Source organism: Xiphophorus couchianus, chromosome 16, assembly GCF_001444195.1.
Source record: "Xiphophorus couchianus chromosome 16, X_couchianus-1.0, whole genome shotgun sequence".
In the NCBI taxonomy this organism is placed as follows: Eukaryota; Metazoa; Chordata; class Actinopteri; order Cyprinodontiformes; family Poeciliidae; genus Xiphophorus; species Xiphophorus couchianus.
Genome location: NC_040243.1, coordinates 16,345,708 through 16,364,513, shown reverse-complemented (window position 1 = coordinate 16,364,513; position 18,806 = coordinate 16,345,708). Strand labels below are relative to the sequence as shown.

At 37.4% G+C, this 18,806-nt stretch overlaps 1 protein-coding gene across 3 annotated transcripts; it reads left to right on the top strand.

Moving 5' to 3' along the window:
* The first annotated feature begins 3,990 nt into the window (after window positions 1–3,990).
* On the top strand, window positions 3,991–16,448 carry sec14l1 (SEC14-like lipid binding 1). 3 transcript variants are annotated; one of them, XM_028042907.1, is made up of 17 exons: window positions 3,991–4,204; window positions 4,457–4,538; window positions 7,830–7,979; window positions 8,094–8,225; window positions 8,559–8,687; window positions 8,804–8,996; window positions 9,760–9,869; window positions 10,253–10,442; window positions 11,152–11,240; window positions 11,326–11,396; window positions 11,503–11,674; window positions 12,229–12,363; window positions 14,270–14,404; window positions 14,611–14,862; window positions 14,950–15,128; window positions 15,973–16,074; window positions 16,252–16,448. In XM_028042907.1, the coding sequence occupies exons 2-17, from the start codon at window positions 4,476–4,478 to the stop codon at window positions 16,271–16,273; spliced, it is 2,124 nt and encodes a 707-aa protein (XP_027898708.1). In that variant the 5' UTR covers window positions 3,991–4,204; window positions 4,457–4,475; the 3' UTR covers window positions 16,274–16,448. The 3 variants fall into 3 exon arrangements, with proteins under 3 accessions (XP_027898708.1, XP_027898705.1, XP_027898709.1); XM_028042904.1 differs by having other exon boundaries at window positions 4,454–4,538; XM_028042908.1 differs by having other exon boundaries at window positions 4,454–4,538; window positions 15,973–16,448.
* The last annotated feature ends 2,358 nt before the right edge of the window (window positions 16,449–18,806 follow it).

Sequence of the window (18,806 nt, the reverse complement as noted above, 5' to 3'; positions counted from 1 at the left end):
ATCATCTTGTAACCTTTGCAACCTAGTTTTCGACAACCAAGTTGTTTTAACCTAAAATCGATTCTGTCTGAATATATGTAATTATATTCCTCTTATCTAAAAATTAGTTTTAAGCACAACTACATTTTGACAAATTATTAATGATAATTTAAGATGTCTGCATTTGCATTTATGACCAGACAGAATAATAAAACAAGATACCTTACATTTTAAAGGATCAAAATGCCTTTCAAGATGTCTCAAATGACATGACGAGATTTGCTAGTTGAAGGGTCACACATCCATAACTACAGTTCAAGATATTTCAAATTTAATTATGGCTTGTCAAAAAACTACTAAACTATTTCAGCTTTTACTCAAGCTGAAACGGATTAGTCTTTTTTTTATTGTTTTGAAATTAGCTTTAACATACCATACCTACCAGGGATTGCAGCTTTTCCCACATCTCCTAACATTGCACCTCCACACTTCAGGGAAAATCTGCTGGGATGAACAACCTGAAAAGACTGAAAACTGTTTTAAATGTTTTCCACTCACTGTAGAATGATGGACTTGAAATTGTTTGAAAATAGCCTCCTAACCTTTCCCAGACTGAAAGGTAGAAACAATGACTGCAATTCTCTAAGGTTATTGGTCATGTCTTGCCTTCTTGACATGGTGTTGTTAACACACATGCAAGTTCAGGACCAGCCAGTCATCAAAACAACTCTGTTTAAAGAGGTGGTCACACCTGCTGATCATCATTTAATCAAATGCATTTGATCAGGAGTCTCTGACTGACACTTTACTTTTCATTAAACACTTTTAGTCATTCTTCACCTCTGACTTTCACCACAACATCCAACATTGTTGTGGTGAGTATGTGGTGTATAGCTAAGACTCTTTTTACGTTTCCTTGCAGTGCATTCTGCTCCGTCTCTTTATTTGGTTATCTTTTCCATAGTCTCCATAGTGATCCCTAGAGATAAACAAAAAAGAAAACATCTGAGCTTCAGGATGTAAATTAAAGCTCCTCTGCACTGCTTTCAACATAATTACTACAGTAATGCAAGATATAATTCTAGCAGAAACATCTGCAATTACATTTTATGACGGAAGTATATATATATATATATATGTGTGTGTGTGTGTGCGTGTGTGTGGAGAGCTGCACCAGTGAGAGCTTGTTTTTCCATCTGTTATTTATTTACCATGTTTTGCCTTTAACTGAAAGTAAAATTATTCAATTTGTCTAATTTTTAGTTTTTCTTGAATTGAATTGAATTCCTCAGTTCAATTCAAAGTTTATTCATATAGCACAGTAACAACAATCTCAGCTTACTAAACTTAGGATCACAGATAGAAATAAGCAAAAAATAAAATTTGATTACAAAATTAGCAATAAAATAATAGTAATGCATTTTCAGTCTAGACTAAAACTGACCTAAAGATTGAGCTGGCTTAATATAGAATATAATGAGCACAAAAAGTCAATTTCACTTCCCACTTTTGTCTCCCAAGCAGTGATCCCCTCAGATACAGATAATGATTCTAGTCCAGGCAAATAGATGAGTCATTATGTTATTGTGATATGTTCCAACTACGGTGTGGGATATGGCAGGCAGGATATGAATTTGAAAGTATAATCTTATTTATCATAATAGAGTCAAGCATGCTTTTCATGGTGCTTGATCACAACCAGAGCGGAAAAAATGAAAAAGACACACCAAGATTCTTACCCTCAGTGAAAACACCCACTCATACAAAAAAAAAAAAAAAAAAAAAGAATTCAATGTCAGAAAGGCCCTGAGAAAAGCATGTACTGAAGGATCACTCTTGACAGCCCCAATCCGCTTTGAACAGCGCTTTAGAAAAGGACTGCCTTCTCCTTTTTGGTGTTTTGTGAAAAAGCAATGATTGTGCCAGTGATGCAAATTTATCCAAAATGTATACAGTCAATTAGTGAAAAGAACCTTATCTGTGACATTAGATCAGAGGTCAATTGGGATGAAAAAATTTAATTTCCCCAATTCAAGACGTGTCCCCCTGTACTCCAAGAGCTTTTGCTGCCATATCCATTAGCTTTCATTTTAGCCATGCCAATGTTGTTTCAGGAGTCTCAATAAAGCCCCAGCTGCATCGCCATGGGATGGCAAATCTGGTGCTGTTGAGAGACAGTAGTAATAGCATGAGCCTGTTATAGAAAACATGTTTCAGCGATCATTTCCATGCCACATTAGTCTTGTCAAACCTTATACTTTAGCAAGATTAATGTGTTAAATTCTCTGAGACAGATTATAGGATGTCAACATGACTGATTAAATATTGGTCACACCTTAAAAGTTTTTTTTTTCTTTTCAGTCAACACTACCAAAATAACAAAAGCAATTCATAATTTAGCTTCAATAAGCAAAGTTTGATTGTTTGATAGCTGCTTGTAGTTACCATTAGTCAGTAAGAAAACATATTTTAAGAAAGACACATCTTAGTAAATGTGCTTTGTTAACCATGCAGACATTTAATTACATTCCAAGGACTAAAGTACCAGTTTAGATAGAGGTAATTTGTGATGAATCTAGTTTCTTAATGTGTTAAAAAAAACAGTCCCTTATAACTCCTAGTAATAATCTATGATTTACAAAATATATAAATCCCTTCAGTACCTTGCAAATATTTAGGGATCAAATGTTTGATTTTACTTGATTAAAAAAACCTATATGCCATCTTTCACTGTGTTGTTACGGTTCCTTTATTTGATCAGAAATCACAGTCTAAATTCTGAATCAATAATGCCAATTTTATATACATAGTGACACTACCTTTCTGTCAAAACACAAAAGATTTTGATATGTCCTGAAGAAGATTTGACCTTTTTACTCTAGTGTGCTATTAAAGATTTATTACTTGTCACTAAGGAAGCTGCTCCCTGTTTAGAATAGCCATAAACTGCTAATACTTCAACACCCTCCCTTTTCCACTCTCTGGACTGTCACTACTCAATTTCCTGCAAGAGCAGTCATATGTCTTACAGATGATCAAATGCTTCAAATTGATTTTGAGAACAGAAACTAAAACAGCTTTTTAACAAACCAGTTCTAATAATCAGTATCAATATTAACGTACTAATTCATCATTTTCGGATTTACAGTTGTTTTTTTCTGTTTTGTCAATCATGTATAATGCTCAGGTCTCAAATTATTTGCTTCTCTTTATTTATTTTTTCTCCTTTTCACTCTCAAGATTAAACAGCAGCAACAGTTTCTATTTAAGCATGGAGAAAGTTAGATGAAATTATAAATAATGAATGAAGTTATTTTATAATTGACATACAGGTAAAAGATGTCACATTTTTACTTTAATTTACTAAATAAAATCACATGATCTCATACTAAGTCATTATCAAGAGTCAGGCATTCGTATCTTTGTGAAACAGGTAGCATCCAAGGTTTGGTGGTTGACCAAATCAACTGTAAATAACTTAAACAACAAAAGTACCAGGCAGACATTTACTAAAATCTCTGTGTTAAGTTAGCTCCAGAAAATACGCAAGCCTTGGTAACGTTTTTAGAGGATGTAATTTTTGAATAATTACCAAGATCTAGTATTAGGGCTTCATGAAGAAAGTGCCACTAGATGGCACATAGAGATTTATTTTAGACAGAAATGCAGATGAAAACAAAGGTGGGCAGGAGTTAAATAAATTACTTCTGGAAACAAATGGTGCTCCTGTAACAGAGAGAAAAATGTAACTTGTAAGTGTAACCTTCCTTGCTTGGAAGGTTAATCTCCACAGGAAGGACATTTTTGTTTTTAAATTAAAAGTACAAATTAAAATGTGTTTTAACAAAATAATTACTGACATAGTAGGTGTACTAAAACGGTGATGTGATGAAGGAGCATCAAATACTATGTATTTCAGTAGATTAAATAACTATCAAAAACAAAAAAAAAGCTACATCAGCAAATTGAGGAAAGTTTGAAACACACTGACTTCCTGTTTGTCTGAAGTGGGCGGAGTTAACTGGCCCACCGGTCTCCATGACAAACGAACTGCTGACGACACAATGTTTTTCTTTTAGCTGTATAAGCTGCGGTGTTTTCCCCATTAACCACCTTTCCACCCACTTTTCCCGTGTGGTGTTGACACTATGAATGCGCTAATAACCGAACAACTTCACTGAGGCATCAACGTTTCGCACTGAAAATCAAGTTTTGCGTTTTTCAGGTTCGTGTTTTCTGCCTTGTGAAGTCCGTTAAGTGGGAACTAAACATGGGGAATTTTTGTCGTTTGTCTTAGGAACGAGAACAAATGATACCATTTTACTCATAAATACCGTGAAAAATGATCGTCCTGTAGCTATCGTGGCTTTTTTGTTCTGTGTACAGTATCGCTGAGCTTTTTGTCTTAAACTTTAGCACGGCTTTTGTAACTGGCTGCCATGTTTTGATGAACTGTGTTGTGACTGTCATTCAGCAGAGACAGCAGAGCTACAGCCATGGTGCAGCAGTACCAGTCCCCTGTTCGGGTCTACAAGCAGCCGTTTGAGTTAATAATGGCGGTGAGTATTTGGTTTTCCTTCAGGGCCATATTGGCTCTAACAGAGGACATCTGGGTTTATGTAGACGTATTGCAGCGGACCAAACAGTTAGTAGGACATGTTTGTAGTCTTTTGTGCCTTCAGGGATATTAGTCCTAACCACTAAGTAAATGCTGGGAGACGAGTAAGTACATATGATTTATTTTTAAACCTTAGTAGCATGCTAATGTGTGCAGAGGATACTGCCTCACATGTACACATGACTCTTTAAAAACTTGGCACACAAGGTTTCTGATGACTTCATAAGTGGCTAAGATAATTGTTTCTCAATCAGTTTATCCTGAAGCGAGATGTTGGTTACAGAGCGTCGCTTCAAACTGGACGCTCTGTTTCCTAACTATGAAGAGCTGGCAAAGTGCAGGTGATGCAAGACTCAGATAACCAAAGAACAAGTCATAAAATCATTGATCAGGGCAGTCCTTTTCAGGTTTCATTGTGTAATGAGTTTTAGTTTGTTTCTGGAGGATTGAGGAGTATTATGTTGTATATTAGTATATTCAAATAAGAATCATAATATATGTTTTATAGTTTGTTTGTTTTTTGGGGGGGGGTGGCATACTGTTCCTAGTTTAAAATCCTAAAAGTCGACATATAAGTGTAGAAGAGGCTAGAGTTTTCTCCAGTCGGATGTAGCATAGTAACACAGTTTACAATCTGTTACTCCCTCCCCACCAGACATGTTGATGCACACTGCTTGTCAGCTGGCTGAAGGAAAGTCGTTAAGCCTTTCTCTCACATACAAGAAAGACAAATTCAGTGGTCTGAAATTATTTAAATCAACAGTCCTGATACACCCTACCTAGATTTAGATTAGATTTCAGCAGTTACAGAAGTATATACCAGTATTCAAGAAAACTTGCTCTCAAATAGAAAGAAAACTCGATAGTCTTTCGACTGAAAGCTCATTACACTTTTCTCTTGAATACAAGAGAGACACAATTTTGTATGGAGAAGTATTCGCAAGTTAAAAAATATAGAAATATATGGTGTGGATACAAAAAGCCGTGTATTTCTATTTTATTCATGTGTTTTTTCAACTAATTGTCCAGCAAATACATATTTTTACACCGTTACTGTCAGATCTGGTTTAAGGTTGTATGGGGTTTAAAAACCATTTAATTAGGAGGCCTTTCAACTGCCATCAAGCTTAGCAACTAAGTTAACATTTTTACATCATCCATTATAAATCTTGCATAGAATTATTCACGTTTATAGCTAGAACATAATTTCAAATGCATAACAAGCCAATTGTGTGTATATGTTAGGTGATAGAAAAGTGGAGCATGAAGACAAATAGGACACTTCACAATTTTAACCTGTTCAACAAAATACTTTTCCATGAAGAAACTTCTTCACATATTGACTTTACTTTTAAATGCAAATAATTTCCATCGTAGTCTGACGTGGCATGTAGGCAAAAAAAAAAGACACATCTGTGATAGCTGTGAAAAAGAATTATTTTTACTTAACATATCTCACATCTGCTCCAATTTCTCTACCTTTTTTTTCTCCCAGAGATTAAGCTTCTGTTTCTTTTAGCAATGCAAAAGTAGGACAGATATTACAAAAATTTGGATTTCAAACTGAGGCAATTTTGTATATTACCCTCATTTTACAGCCTGTTCTCAGTGTTTATGTTTTCTTAACGTTATATATTAAGCTGAAAGCTTATGTAATGTCCACAGTTTTGGAGCAAAGCCAATGTTGCTGCAGTCACCATTCATTCTGCACCTGCTGTAGGACTCCTTCAATACGAGTTAAACTTTAGAAATAGAATTGCATGGTTACCATTTGCAAAAGGTGATTTTGATGCCTTTTCAAAGAAATCACTGCTCTAGGGTCCTTAGTGTGTCAGGTTATTGAAAATAGACTCAGTAGAAGCCCTTTAGAAAACTAATAACGGCTCCTACGAGGAGGCAGCAGAAAAGAGAACAACCCGTCTACCACAGTCCACCGCTCCCATTTATCTCTCAGCTTTCTCATTAGCCCCTGGCTAATCCTGCCACTGACAGTTATTACTCTAGCTAACAGGCCCAATCAGTGTCCTGGATATTACTGAATGTGCACACAGTGACATCCTGGTTGTCCTTTTTGTGACACCTCTTTATGACTCTCTCAGGCCTTTATAAAAAAGGAATCTCACTATTGTGGCCTTTTTTTTTTCTCCCACTTTTACAAAGATTTATACAAAAGGTTGGCACTTGTAGAATTGGATTTAATCAATAACACCCGAGGAATGAAACACTGTTTTAGGTCTTCAGTTAAATTCAGTAGATTATTTAGGCGGCTAGTGCAAACAATAAGAGAGTGAAAGATGGAGGCTGTTGTTGCTGAGAGCATTATAGACGTTTGAAATGTGTGACCTCTTTATATGTTTGTGGTTCGTAGTCTTTTAGAGCCTTGCAAAAGTATTGAAACCTCTTGATCTTTTTTTAAAATGTTTCACTTTTTCAGCATTATATGTGACTAGCCAACGCAAAGCAATTATGAAATCAAAGGAAAATTGAACTCAGTTTTCAACATTTCTGAATAATAAATAGAAATCTTTAAAGTTAACTTTACTCTGATACATCAAGCTAAAATGAAGTACATCTAATTTCCGTTAGAAGTTGGTGAAGCGGAAAATAGATGTCATCTTTGTGTGATTTTTAATCTAGAATAATAATAATAAATGTTAATAAAGTTGATCCGAAGCTGTTTAGTTTTGGTGCATTTCTGAACAGATTTGTGAGCGTGGAGCTGCTCTGAGTCACCACACAGCAGAAAAAAAAATATTTTCAAGTTTTAAGGACCCCACGTTGGAAAGATGTCTGTGTCGCTTCATGAGGCTCCGGGCGTCTCTCTGCCTCTCAGTCATCTGTCAAAACTTTGTCGTGAGAAGCTGGACAGACACCTGCAGCTGTTCCCTCAGCTCCTGTTTCTGCTGTGACTCGATCAATATCGACAGGTGAGCCCTGCTCCCGTCGGCCTGGGCAGATGGTCGTGTGCTGCAGGCCCGTAATGCGTAGAGCAATCATTGCTTGTAAAATCTGGCACAGCTGCAGGTCGTCGCTGTGCACAGTGCATAAACTTTTATTATGCTTTTACATAAACGGTTAAAGCTACTTTCTGTTAAACGAGTCTGCACCTGACATTGGAATCACATGCTACCACGCTGTGCTGTCAGCAAATTGCAGCCCAGAGTGGAGCGCAGTGGGCAGACCCGGGGAATGATGCTACGTGCAAAAATACAGCAATTGTCTTGTGTTTTAGGCTTACGCCAGACGGTTCCCAAAGTGCCCGCTGATCCCAATGTTTGTGGACAGCGAGATCCTCAGCCAAAGTGAAAGCAAAGACGGTTCTGTGGTGGTTACCGAGAGACGCTGTACGATCGACGTGGAAGCCCCTCGACTTCTCAAACGAGTATGTGTAATTACTCCCTCAACAGACCCGGCAGCCAAGAGTTAAGCACAACAGTTGATGTAATCGGATTGTTTTTCTTCAACAGTTTGATGCTTCTCTTTGTTCTGCATTTAGATTGCAGGTGTAGAATATCTGTACTTCATTCAGAAGAACACGCTGAATCGCAGAGACAGGACGCTTCACATCGAGGTCCACAATGAGACATTTTCCAGCAGAGTCATCGTCCGGGAATGTTGCAGCTACACGGTAAGCCGACCGAAACGCCTATTCAGGTCAACAAGAGCTTTATAAAGCCTTTTTTTTTTGCCTGTTTCACCTTTTTATCTCTTTTTTATGTTTTGCACTTGAGTTTTGCACTACATACACTATTGTGTATGTAGCTTTGTTTTATGTTCCAATAGCAATTCTGATCTTTATTGGCACAATCTCAGACCTCGTGGCCTTATCTCTTAAGGAGTTTGATTGAGTTACCTGCAGAAAAAAATAAAATCTTGTTAAATTTACTCCATCATCTAACTTTTTCATGTCTTCTAATTAACATAATTTCTCTTAAAGTTTTTTATTTGTCCTCCTCTGCAGGTTCATCCCGAGAATGAGGACTGGACCTGCTTTGAACAAACAGCCAGCCTTGATATTAAATCCTTCTTTGGTTTCGAAAGCACAGCAGAGAAGATAGCCATGAAACAATATGCTAGCAGCATTAAAAAGGTTCGTTTACAAAACCGGCCTATGAATATTTGATCAGCCTTCTGTATTTGCTTCAATTATTTAATTATTTTGTTCTTCAAACCTAAACAAGCTCGTGTGCCCTCCACTTGTTCAAGGGTAAAGAAATAATTGAGTACCACCTCAAAGAGCTGGAGGAAGAAGGAATAACTCGCATGCCTCGCTGGATGCCCATGGTGGATAGAGGCCTCCTCTCTTCTGGCAAATCTGTCCCAGTGTGTGGCACCACTGTTGGGCTTCCTGGCAAAGACTTGGCCAATCCCACAGAGCTGATGACCAGTTCAAATGATGGTCAGTAAATGTGATATCTTATTAGTTTCATATGAGTGTGTCCGATTCATATGTGTGGAAATTATAGATCCATCCATTGACTTGTCCAGATCACTTTTGTTTGTTTGTCCATTGCTCCATCCCTTTTTTTTAACTGTCTATTTGATTAAAGTCTAATATACTTTTTTGACCTCAAAAGGAAATTAAATATAGCTGTAACAACGTTAATTACAGTTATTATAGATGGTGATTGCTGTCGCTTGGAAAGATCTCCTGTAGCGATATGCATTGCAACAAACTAGAAGAAACCTCTGACTGATTACACTTTATTTTTAATGAAGTCTCTCATTTTGTCCATCAGTTCATCTCCTTTTTCATCCATTTATTCATAAATTTGTCTCTCCATCAAGCTATGTTTTCTACCCGTCTGTCCATCCATCATTATGTCTGTACTAAAATCCTTATGGTTTTTCAGTTTTTTTGTCTTTCTTCTCATTTTCTTAAACAAAGAGAGAAATGAATTCATTCTTTTAAATGCTGGGATTTAGATTTGGGGCTGAGGACAAGCTTGGCTGTGATGTAGTTTAGACTTTAGACATGAGTAAAAGCACAGCTGAATCATGCAGCTTCTTGATAGAATGAATTACAATCGAGGGATTGCAGGGATTTTAATAAGCCGACAAAACTGACCAATTACCTGCAAACTGTATGCAGTGCCTGGTATTTCTCTTTGATACATGCTGTATGTGCTAACTCGGTATTGTAAATGCGTTTTGACTTTTAGACAAGTTGGATGCAGACTACATCAGACGTTACCTTGGCGATTTAACGCCTCTGCAGGAGAGCTGTCTCATCCGACTGCGCCAGTGGCTCCAGGAAACCCACAAGGGCAAGGTCACATAAACACGAGCAGATTGTGCTGTTTGAGCCAGTTTTACTGCTGACAGACTTCATTTAAGCATAAGATAGGAAGTTTTGATTTTGTGTGTATTTTAACAGTTTGGTTTCATTTGACAAAAATATGAATAAACTGGTATCTGGTGTTACAGAGAACTTGCAGCTTTAAAAGATCTTGCAAAACTTTGCATTTTGTACAGGCAGAATGTTGACACAATAATTTTGATTAAGACAGATGAATAGTAAAAATATCTTTTTACACTGTAGGTCACATTAACCAAGTAACAGTATTATTTTGATGTTTTAATCATTTTTTGTTTTTATCAGTTACTGTGTGCCCATTGTTGAAGTTTGTTTTGACTTCTGCTCTCTGTGTGCAGATCCCGAAGGATCAGCATGTGCTGCGCTTCCTCAAGGCTAGAGATTTCAACATGGACAAGGCCAGAGAGTTTCTGTGCCAGTCTCTAACCTGGAGGAAGCAGCACCAGGTGGACTTCCTGTTGGACACATGGGAGCGCCCACAGCTGCTTCAGGATTACTACACCGGAGGGTGGCACCACCACGACAGAGGTATATGGTTGTTAAAGAGTCGGCAGTTAATATTTAATTAAATTCAAATTCTATTATTTTTGCTTTTGCAGTAAATACTGAGGCAGTGTATAATTTAGGCTGCAACCAGTTTCAACGTCAAATTGTTCAGCTAATGAACTGAGCTGGAATTAAATAGCATATTTTGCACTTTTTTTATTAAGACAACTTCCTGCTGTCTTCAATAGTTTCTAACTGAAACAAAAATAATATGGAATTATGAAAGGCGCCTTCTGTGTTTTACTAAATCTGTTCATTTCAAACTAGTTTTAGTTGGTGGGTTGGGTTACTCGCCAACACTCCAATCTACTTTTTCAGGGAACATGTTCAAGTGCAAATCAGAATGTTTTCTGCAATATCCATCCATACTTCCTTATTTGTTTTTTTTCTTTCTATGTTTATCTCTTTCTTTTGCACTTTAATGCTTTATGTAGTTTTATTATCAAACATACATTTTTCATCTATTGTTTTTGCATGAACATTTTTTCTTTACAAATTGTTACTCAATTCAGGCAGTGGGAGGTTGATTACTTTTGTCTCATCTGCAGTTCATTTGAGCCTGAAAAGCATTCTGGGCAAAAATGAATCCTGTAGATGCTTATTGCTAAGCACTCTTGTTTTTCCACTTTTTATGTGCACATATTACATTTCTATGCATTTAGTTCTGCTCCTTGTGAAATGTGTTGTTCAGATGGCCGCCCTCTGTATGTTTTGCGTCTTGGTCAAATGGACACCAAGGGCTTGGTGCGAGCGTTGGGGGAAGAGGTTCTGCTGAGACAGGTAACAAGAACACACACACACATACTGTATATATGTTAAATTTAGACAAAAGCCATTTATCAATACATGTTCACCGTGTAAACAGGTGCTTTCCATTAACGAGGAGGGACTGAAGCGTTGTGAGGAGAACACCAGAGTCTTTGGTCGACCCATCAGGTGTCCAAAAGAATCATTTATACTAACATGTTGGGTGTCTCACTTGTTGATAGGTGTACTTTAGCTTGAATAAAGTTGCTAACTTTTGTGTGTGTGTGTGTGTTAGCTGCTGGACATGCCTGGTGGATCTGGAGGGTCTAAATATGCGTCACCTGTGGAGACCGGGAGTTAAAGCCCTCCTGAGAATGATCGAGGTGGTTGAGGCGAACTACCCTGAGACTCTGGGCCGCCTGCTCATTCTGCGAGCACCCAGGGTGTTTCCAGTCCTGTGGACTTTGGTGAGGAAAAAAAAAACAAAAAAAAAACTTACTTTTGATGTGACTGAAGTTGTTAGCTACAGATTTAGAGTTTTTGTGAGCTGAAATGCTTAATAGTCAGGTGGAAGCAAGTGACACAAAAGAAGAAGAACAAAGAAATAAAATATTGTCAAATAAAGATAATTATAGCCACAGAATATGCAGGGACTGCGGCGTTATTTCATCATTGCCGAAGCAATATGCAGTTGAGAAGGATAATAATAGCACTAAACAAAAAAAACACCCATGAATATAACATTACACAAGAAAGCTGTATGATAATTTAGCAGTTTGGTTCATGTAAATGATGCATCCAGTTATTGATAAACAGATAATGAAATTATAAATGAGTATAGAGAATGCGCTACGATGCAGATGTGGGTGCTTTGTAACGCCATCATCCCACTAACTCATTTATTCCTCCCACATGAATTATTCATTGCTTATTGATTACTTTTTTTTTCTCCCCTGAGTTCATAATGAGGGACCCTGCTGTTTCTTGCATATCCCAATACCTGTTGTGTTCTCGTTTCCAGGTCAGTCCCCTGATTGATGAGAACACTCGTAAGAAGTTTTTGGTCTACGCTGGGAGAGACTACCAGGGTCCCGGAGGTTTAGTGGACTACATAGACAGAGAGATCATCCCTGACTTTCTCGGGGGGGACTGTTTGGTAAATTTCTCTCTTGAATTGAATAGAACTCCCAGTTTAATTGAAACAGATTATAAATTGAGACTTAAGCTGTTTTTAGTTATAAAGGAAATAATTGGTGTTTTACCTATTGAACATATTGACATTTTGTCACATTTTAGTCCTGAAACTTTATCGTAGCTTCTTGCCAAACCAACTCCAGCTCATAACTGTTGAGTGAAAAACAAAAAGAAGTTTTTTTTCAAATTCTTTTTGCACTACTTTGTTATTATTCGTCTTTGCAAAATAGTTCAGACCAAGTTTGCGATCGTCTACTCACTCTGTTCCACAAATTCCCAGTCAGAATGTATGTCTTGACTTTGACTATGCCATTCTAACATGGGGATATTCTCTGATCTAAAATATGTTGTTGCATTTTTGGCTGCAGGTTGGGGTATTTGGGTTTCCCCAGACAGGTTTTTCTTCAGGATTGCTATATATTTAGCTAAACCCATCTTGCAGCTCTGACTAGTTCAAACAAGTCAGCATGATGCTGCCATCTTCATTTCTCATAGTGGAAAAGGTGTGTTTAGGTTTTTATTTGCCACATACACTCTTTTCCAAGTAGACAAAAAACACTTCATTTATATGTCACCTCTGACCAGAGCAATTATCCAGTGCATTGTGTTGTTTGATCAAATAAAATAAAATACATAGATGCTTGTGTTTGCAGCGTGGAATGGGATAAGGTTAAAGTTGTGTGATTACTTTCACTAAGTACTGCAAGATTAATTAATTATCATTAAATCCTAAAAAGCCTTGGCTCTGAGACAAGATTGATCTGTATTTATTAGTGGTAATAAATACAAGTAGAAGAGGTTGTTCTTTTTTTTCCACCCAATGTTGATTTATAACTTGAGCTGCTCAGTCTTTTGAGAACGCCTTTGATTTATTTATCTCTTCATATTGAGCTAAAAGCTGTCAGTGGGTAGCAGGTCTGGACTGGGAGTTGCTCGCTTTTTTTTTTTTACTATGTAGTGATTCTGTTATATTATCTGTCTGCATTTCATCCTACGATGCATTGCTTCAATAAACTCCAGCCCCGGGCTTCAAAAGATTAGCAAACTGCATCTACAAAGTGTAGTAATGCAAAAGAGATGCTTTTTTTTTTTTTTTACTTTGTCCTCGGTAGGGTGACAGTATTCATAGATCAAATAAAAATTAGCTTTTTATTCAAAGCACCGCAAGATAGCTTTCTATTACTTTTTAAAATTAGCTTAGGCTTGCAGAAGCTCATTAGTGTCTAATGGCCTTGATTTTTACATTGTGTTATGTGTTTTTTTTTTTATAGTAATAGTTGACGGCGTTTTTACCCAAACACCTGCCTACTTGTTTCTGCAGTGCACTTAATCTGTGAATTTCATCTATTTATGCCATTCAAACATTCAGACATACTGACCTTTTCTTAAATCAACCTTCTGAAACCTGTGAGGTGTTTTTTCTTTTTTTTCTTTCAAAAGCTCAACTGAATTGCCATGACTAAAACCCCTTTATTTGTGAGCAGCAGCATTAGCCTGAAATCACCTTGTGATTCTAGCTTTTAAGCAATAAGATAAGATAAGATTTATTTGTCATTGTCATCAACAGATTACGAGATTGAGATTTGCTCGACTCGAGTTAAAATGCAGGTTATGTGTATATACATAATATACATATACATATATAAAAAAGATAAAGAAATAATACGAGCGGCACCGGCCTCAACAACTTTGTTCTGAAGTATTTCGGAACAATAACGCTGCAGACAAAGGGAGGGAAGCCTTGAATCATTAAACTTGCTGTTTTCGTTGTTGTATTTTATATATTTTCCACTAAATAAAATACTTACAAACAAGCCACCACATCACTGTGTACTTATTGTGTTTTTATTTTCTTCTCTACTGTCTAGTGTGACATCCCTGAGGGCAGCGCTGTCCCCAAGTCCCTGTACCGGACAGCGGAGCAGCTGGAGAACGAAGAGAACTGCCTCTTGACCGACTCCATCTATAAGAGCGCCAGCATCTTCAAAGGAGCGCCGTATGAGGTGCACTGGCAACTTCTTCCACTTCCTTTGCCCAGCTTGGGTCCTGCACATTAAAGTTGGAACAATTCTGTTCATTTAGTTTGATTTGTGCATTTTATTCTAGACTACACTGCCACCAAGTGGAAAATAATGTACATTGCACAATTCCAAACCAAAAAAAAAAACAGAATCCCTTTGCGGTTCTCATCTTCTACATCCTTTTTCAGGTGCTGATCGAGATCACAGAGGCCTCGTCTGTGATCACCTGGGACTTTGATGTGTGTAAAGGAGACGTGCTCTTCAACATTTATCATTCCAAGCGGGCCCCTCAGCCTCAGAAGAAAGACTCCCTGGGAGCTCACGGCATCGCCTCCCTCGGGGCGGTGAACGCTCAGCTGATTGATAAGAACTGGGTGCTGGGAAAAGATTACAGCATGGTGGAAAAAGCCTTCACCTGCAGGGAGGGAGAAAGTGTGCAGGTAGCAGATTTTCTGATAACTAATGCAGTGTTACATTTGTTGCATCACAAACCCACCACCAGCCAAATACTCCTCCTGTCGAGACAGGGCTCCCATGTAACGCGCTGGCCCGGTTTCTACATCCTGCAGTGGCGCTTCCACAGCTCCGCAGCCTCGGCCGCCTCCAGCCTGGCTCGGGTGGACGACGTCCTGGCCACCCTGCAGGTCTCCTCCCACAAATGCAAGATCATGTATTACACCGAAGTACTGGGCTCCCATGACTTCAGGTAAACATACTTTGAACCTTAGTTGTGTTTTTTTACTTTACATTTTTATTTACCTTAGATGTACAAAAATAAATTTGGCTCAGATTTAGGTACTTAGCCGGATATTTGGGAAACCAAATACATTTTCATGCGATTTGGTCTTTTATACACACATAAACTCTGCTTAATATCACTTAAAACGATTAATAATAAAACCTCCGACCTAAGTGGAGATTTGAGAATTCTCATTTGTGTTTGTGTGTGTACATTGGAAACTGGAGATGTAGAGGTCCACATATTACAGTTTGTGATAAATATGTCCACATACTTGCTTTGACATGATTCCCAATCAATATTGTCTTGTGTTTGATTAACTTTGTATTTTAGTACGATCTTTAAAGGTTTTTAAGCCTCTCTTGTGTCCTCACAAATGAACCTCCTGGCACCATGTTTAATTCCTAACAGGAAGTCGTGGTTGTTTTGAAGCAATCTGATTGGCTGACAGGTTTTAGCTTTGCACTACACTGAATCGGGCCATTCAGACAGCCATGAAAAAGTTAGATATGCGTGGTATATGGGCAAAAACAAGAGATTTGGATCGCATTTGCCAGCTTTGTGAATGTACCCCGAAACACATTCAGTATGCAGGATTTACTGTTTATGCAACATTTAATGTTCTGGCTAATTACTTTGAAAGCTTTCTGAATATTTAAAGGATTTGGCCATGCAGTGACAGAAATTAAACTAAATGTTGAAGCTGATTGTTATCTCATATAAATGTCCTCATTTTAAAGGTGTATAGGAGGTTACCGTGGTGATTATGTGAGACTGAATTCTTCTTTTTTGTCATTTGCTGCTGTTTCAGGGGCTCCATGACCAGTCTGGAGTCTTGTCAGAGTGGTTTCTCACAGCTCAGTGCCGCCACCACTTCCTCTAACCGATCCTGTGCCAGCTCAACTGTTTCAAGGTAGCATCCATCCAAAGGCAAAAGGCACAAAAACTTTTTTCTTTTTTTTTTTTCTACATTATTAGACCTGTTTCACATGTCTGTTTGACAGTAAAGTTTACTCATACTCTTAGATATTAATTATGATATGAATTTAACTCACTAGTAAATGTGTATTTACATAATATGACACTACAGGAAGGAGTTTTCGATGGCATGACATGAAAGGCTGTTTGAACAGCTGGTCCTTTCGTGACGTTGCTGATATTGACCACTAGATGTCAGTGTTGTCTCTGACTTGGACGACACTCAGTTCTACATTGTAGTAGCAGATCGCCTCTGCTTTTAATGTAATATGAAATAACTGTTGTAATAAAGCAAAAATTCATTCCCAGTGTTCTGAAGAGTGTCTGATTTAGTCATTTTGTGTTGGGCTTATAATGTGAGAACAGGAATGAGTGTTTGGGGGTGGATTTCAAAGTGCATATAGCACACTGTACAGATTTCATGAGACTTTTTTTATGCTGCTTAGTGTTCCTAGGCAGCTCATTTGAATTCAGTCTCGCGCGGTCCCCTGTGATCTGGCACTGGGCCAGACAGTCGACTGATTTACATAAAACTTTAATTTCCATAAACTTATCAGATGCTTCCAGCTAAAACGTAATTGAATTTCCTTGTGTTATGTTTTTTTTTCCTTTCCACTTTCTCTGTTTGCAGCATTGTGTCATGTATCCACTCATCCTAACATTATTTAAAATCAGGTAACTCAGACTTTCTAACCACCCACTTGAACAAGATCCTTATCTAAGGCAGACATGACAGGAGATAAAGAAATAAAATGAACACATCATCAACTCTTTCTTTTAATATTACATAAACTTGTTGTGTAACTATGTTTATTTACACAACAATAAACATTGTTGTGTAAATACAACCAAACCATTTTGTTATGTTGGTGAAATTTTATCACTGATCAACACACAAGAATTTATTTCTGAAAGCCTTATAGTTAAATGTTGCATTCTTTATTTTGTTACCACTTAATAACATACATTGTATAAAACTGACTTTAGCGGAGACCTGATGTAAAATGTGATGTAAAGCATGTATCGTTTTCCTTCCACCTTATATTGGTGTGTCCCAATATAAATCCTAACAAAAGGAAAAAAAACCTTGATAAAATAAATGGTTGCTGGGTGACAAAATGTGGAAAAAGTTCAAGCAGTAGGGATACTTTTGCAAGGCTTTGCATACTCGAATATTTTTCACTGTGGTTTACTGGATACACGTTTATGAAGGAAAGCATTCAGACCTGCGTTGTTCACGTCAAACATTGAGTCATTTCATTATAGCTGTACTCTGTGAATAGCAGTTGCAGTTATACATGCGGGCTAAGCTTTGGTGCCGTTATGCCTTGAGAAAAACATCATAATTAGCAATGTTTATAATAGTCATTCTAGTTTGTGTTAACATGGAAACACTAATTAGGGATCGCTAAGGTGTCGGAGACTAAATTCTTTTAGCTGTGCAGATTTTGTTGCAATCAAGAAATTAAAATGACAAATTGACCAAGTGGTGAACTTTGGAAAGAAGGGAGGTTCTTATTACTGTTTTGGACGTCTTTACTAACTTCATTAAAATAAGGCATATGTTTTTTTTCTTTTTGGTGATATTTTAGTTGTGTCAGAGGAATATCTAAGGTTACCTATGTCTTCAGAGAATTTGTGAAAGCTTGAATAATATTATTATGCCTATTTTGTACTTAGCTGTTTCACAATTACATTATTTATCCTGGTAGTAGGGTATTTTTGAAGAATTATGGGGATAAACACTGACCTTATTTATATTGTATGTCAAAAATAGCTCTAAAGAAGTTTGTCTTCACAATTTGACACCTTTAAATTGGTCTCTGTCTCTTTAAGGAGCTCCCTACCCTTTCCAACACGCCGCCTTCGTCACGTCATCATAACAAAGCTACTCCATTATGCCCTTTTCAACCATTCTTACAAGCACTAGACTAAAAAGTAGTTTGTATGAGAAGCTCACTAGACCAGCTAATTGCTGCTGCCTCTAGTCGGGTGGAGCAGAGCGAGGAAGGCGCATAAGAAAGTTGCATTTTGTATTTCTATCATCAAAAAGTCTCTTTATTTGACATTTTGGTGATCTAAAAACATGCAAATGTGACAAAAGGAAAAAAAGACAACACTTTTAAAGGGTAAATACTTTTTTAACAGAACTGTATAGATTTACAAACAAAACTGCATAGGGTCCTTGAGCTATCAGCCATGTAGAAATCTCTCAGAATATCTCCCCGGCTCCTGCTGTCAACATTTAAACAGATCTAATTATCTGAACTTTGTTTCCTCAAAAAAAAACAAACAAATAGAACAAACCTGAAAATCCAATCTGCAAAATCTCGCTACCGTCCTGCATTAGCATTCCTCATAAGCTGCTAACTGAATAAACTTTCCCACCACAATGGGGAAAGTGAGTGTGTGGTGGAGCAAATTAAAATCAGTATTGAATAATACGGCTGTCGAGAATGCTAGATCTCTTAATTCTCTGCTGAGCGCAGCAGGCAGAAAGAACCCCCCACTGAAAACACGCTGCTGAAATATTCTCAGGCTCTTTGTTTCACATATAACCTGATATAACCTTCAGATTAAACACGGATGGAAATATGAAAATGTTTTCTGTTTTCTCAACTTTAGCATTGGGATTTGTCAACACAGGTTTTGTTTATTTTTATTTTT

What these genes read in the sequence shown, in the direction of transcription:
- sec14l1 (XM_028042907.1), top strand. Translation starts at nt 4,476, where the DNA reads ATGGTGCAGCAGTACCAGTCCCCTGTTCGGGTCTACAAGCAGCCGTTT. An exon ending in CCCCTCGACTTCTCAAACGA is followed by an intron (nt 7,980 to 8,093) that starts GTATGTGTAATT and finishes TTCTGCATTTAG; the next exon opens with ATTGCAGGTGTAGAATATCT. An exon ending in CTGGGCTCCCATGACTTCAG is followed by an intron (nt 15,129 to 15,972) that starts GTAAACATACTT and finishes CTGCTGTTTCAG; the next exon opens with GGGCTCCATGACCAGTCTGG.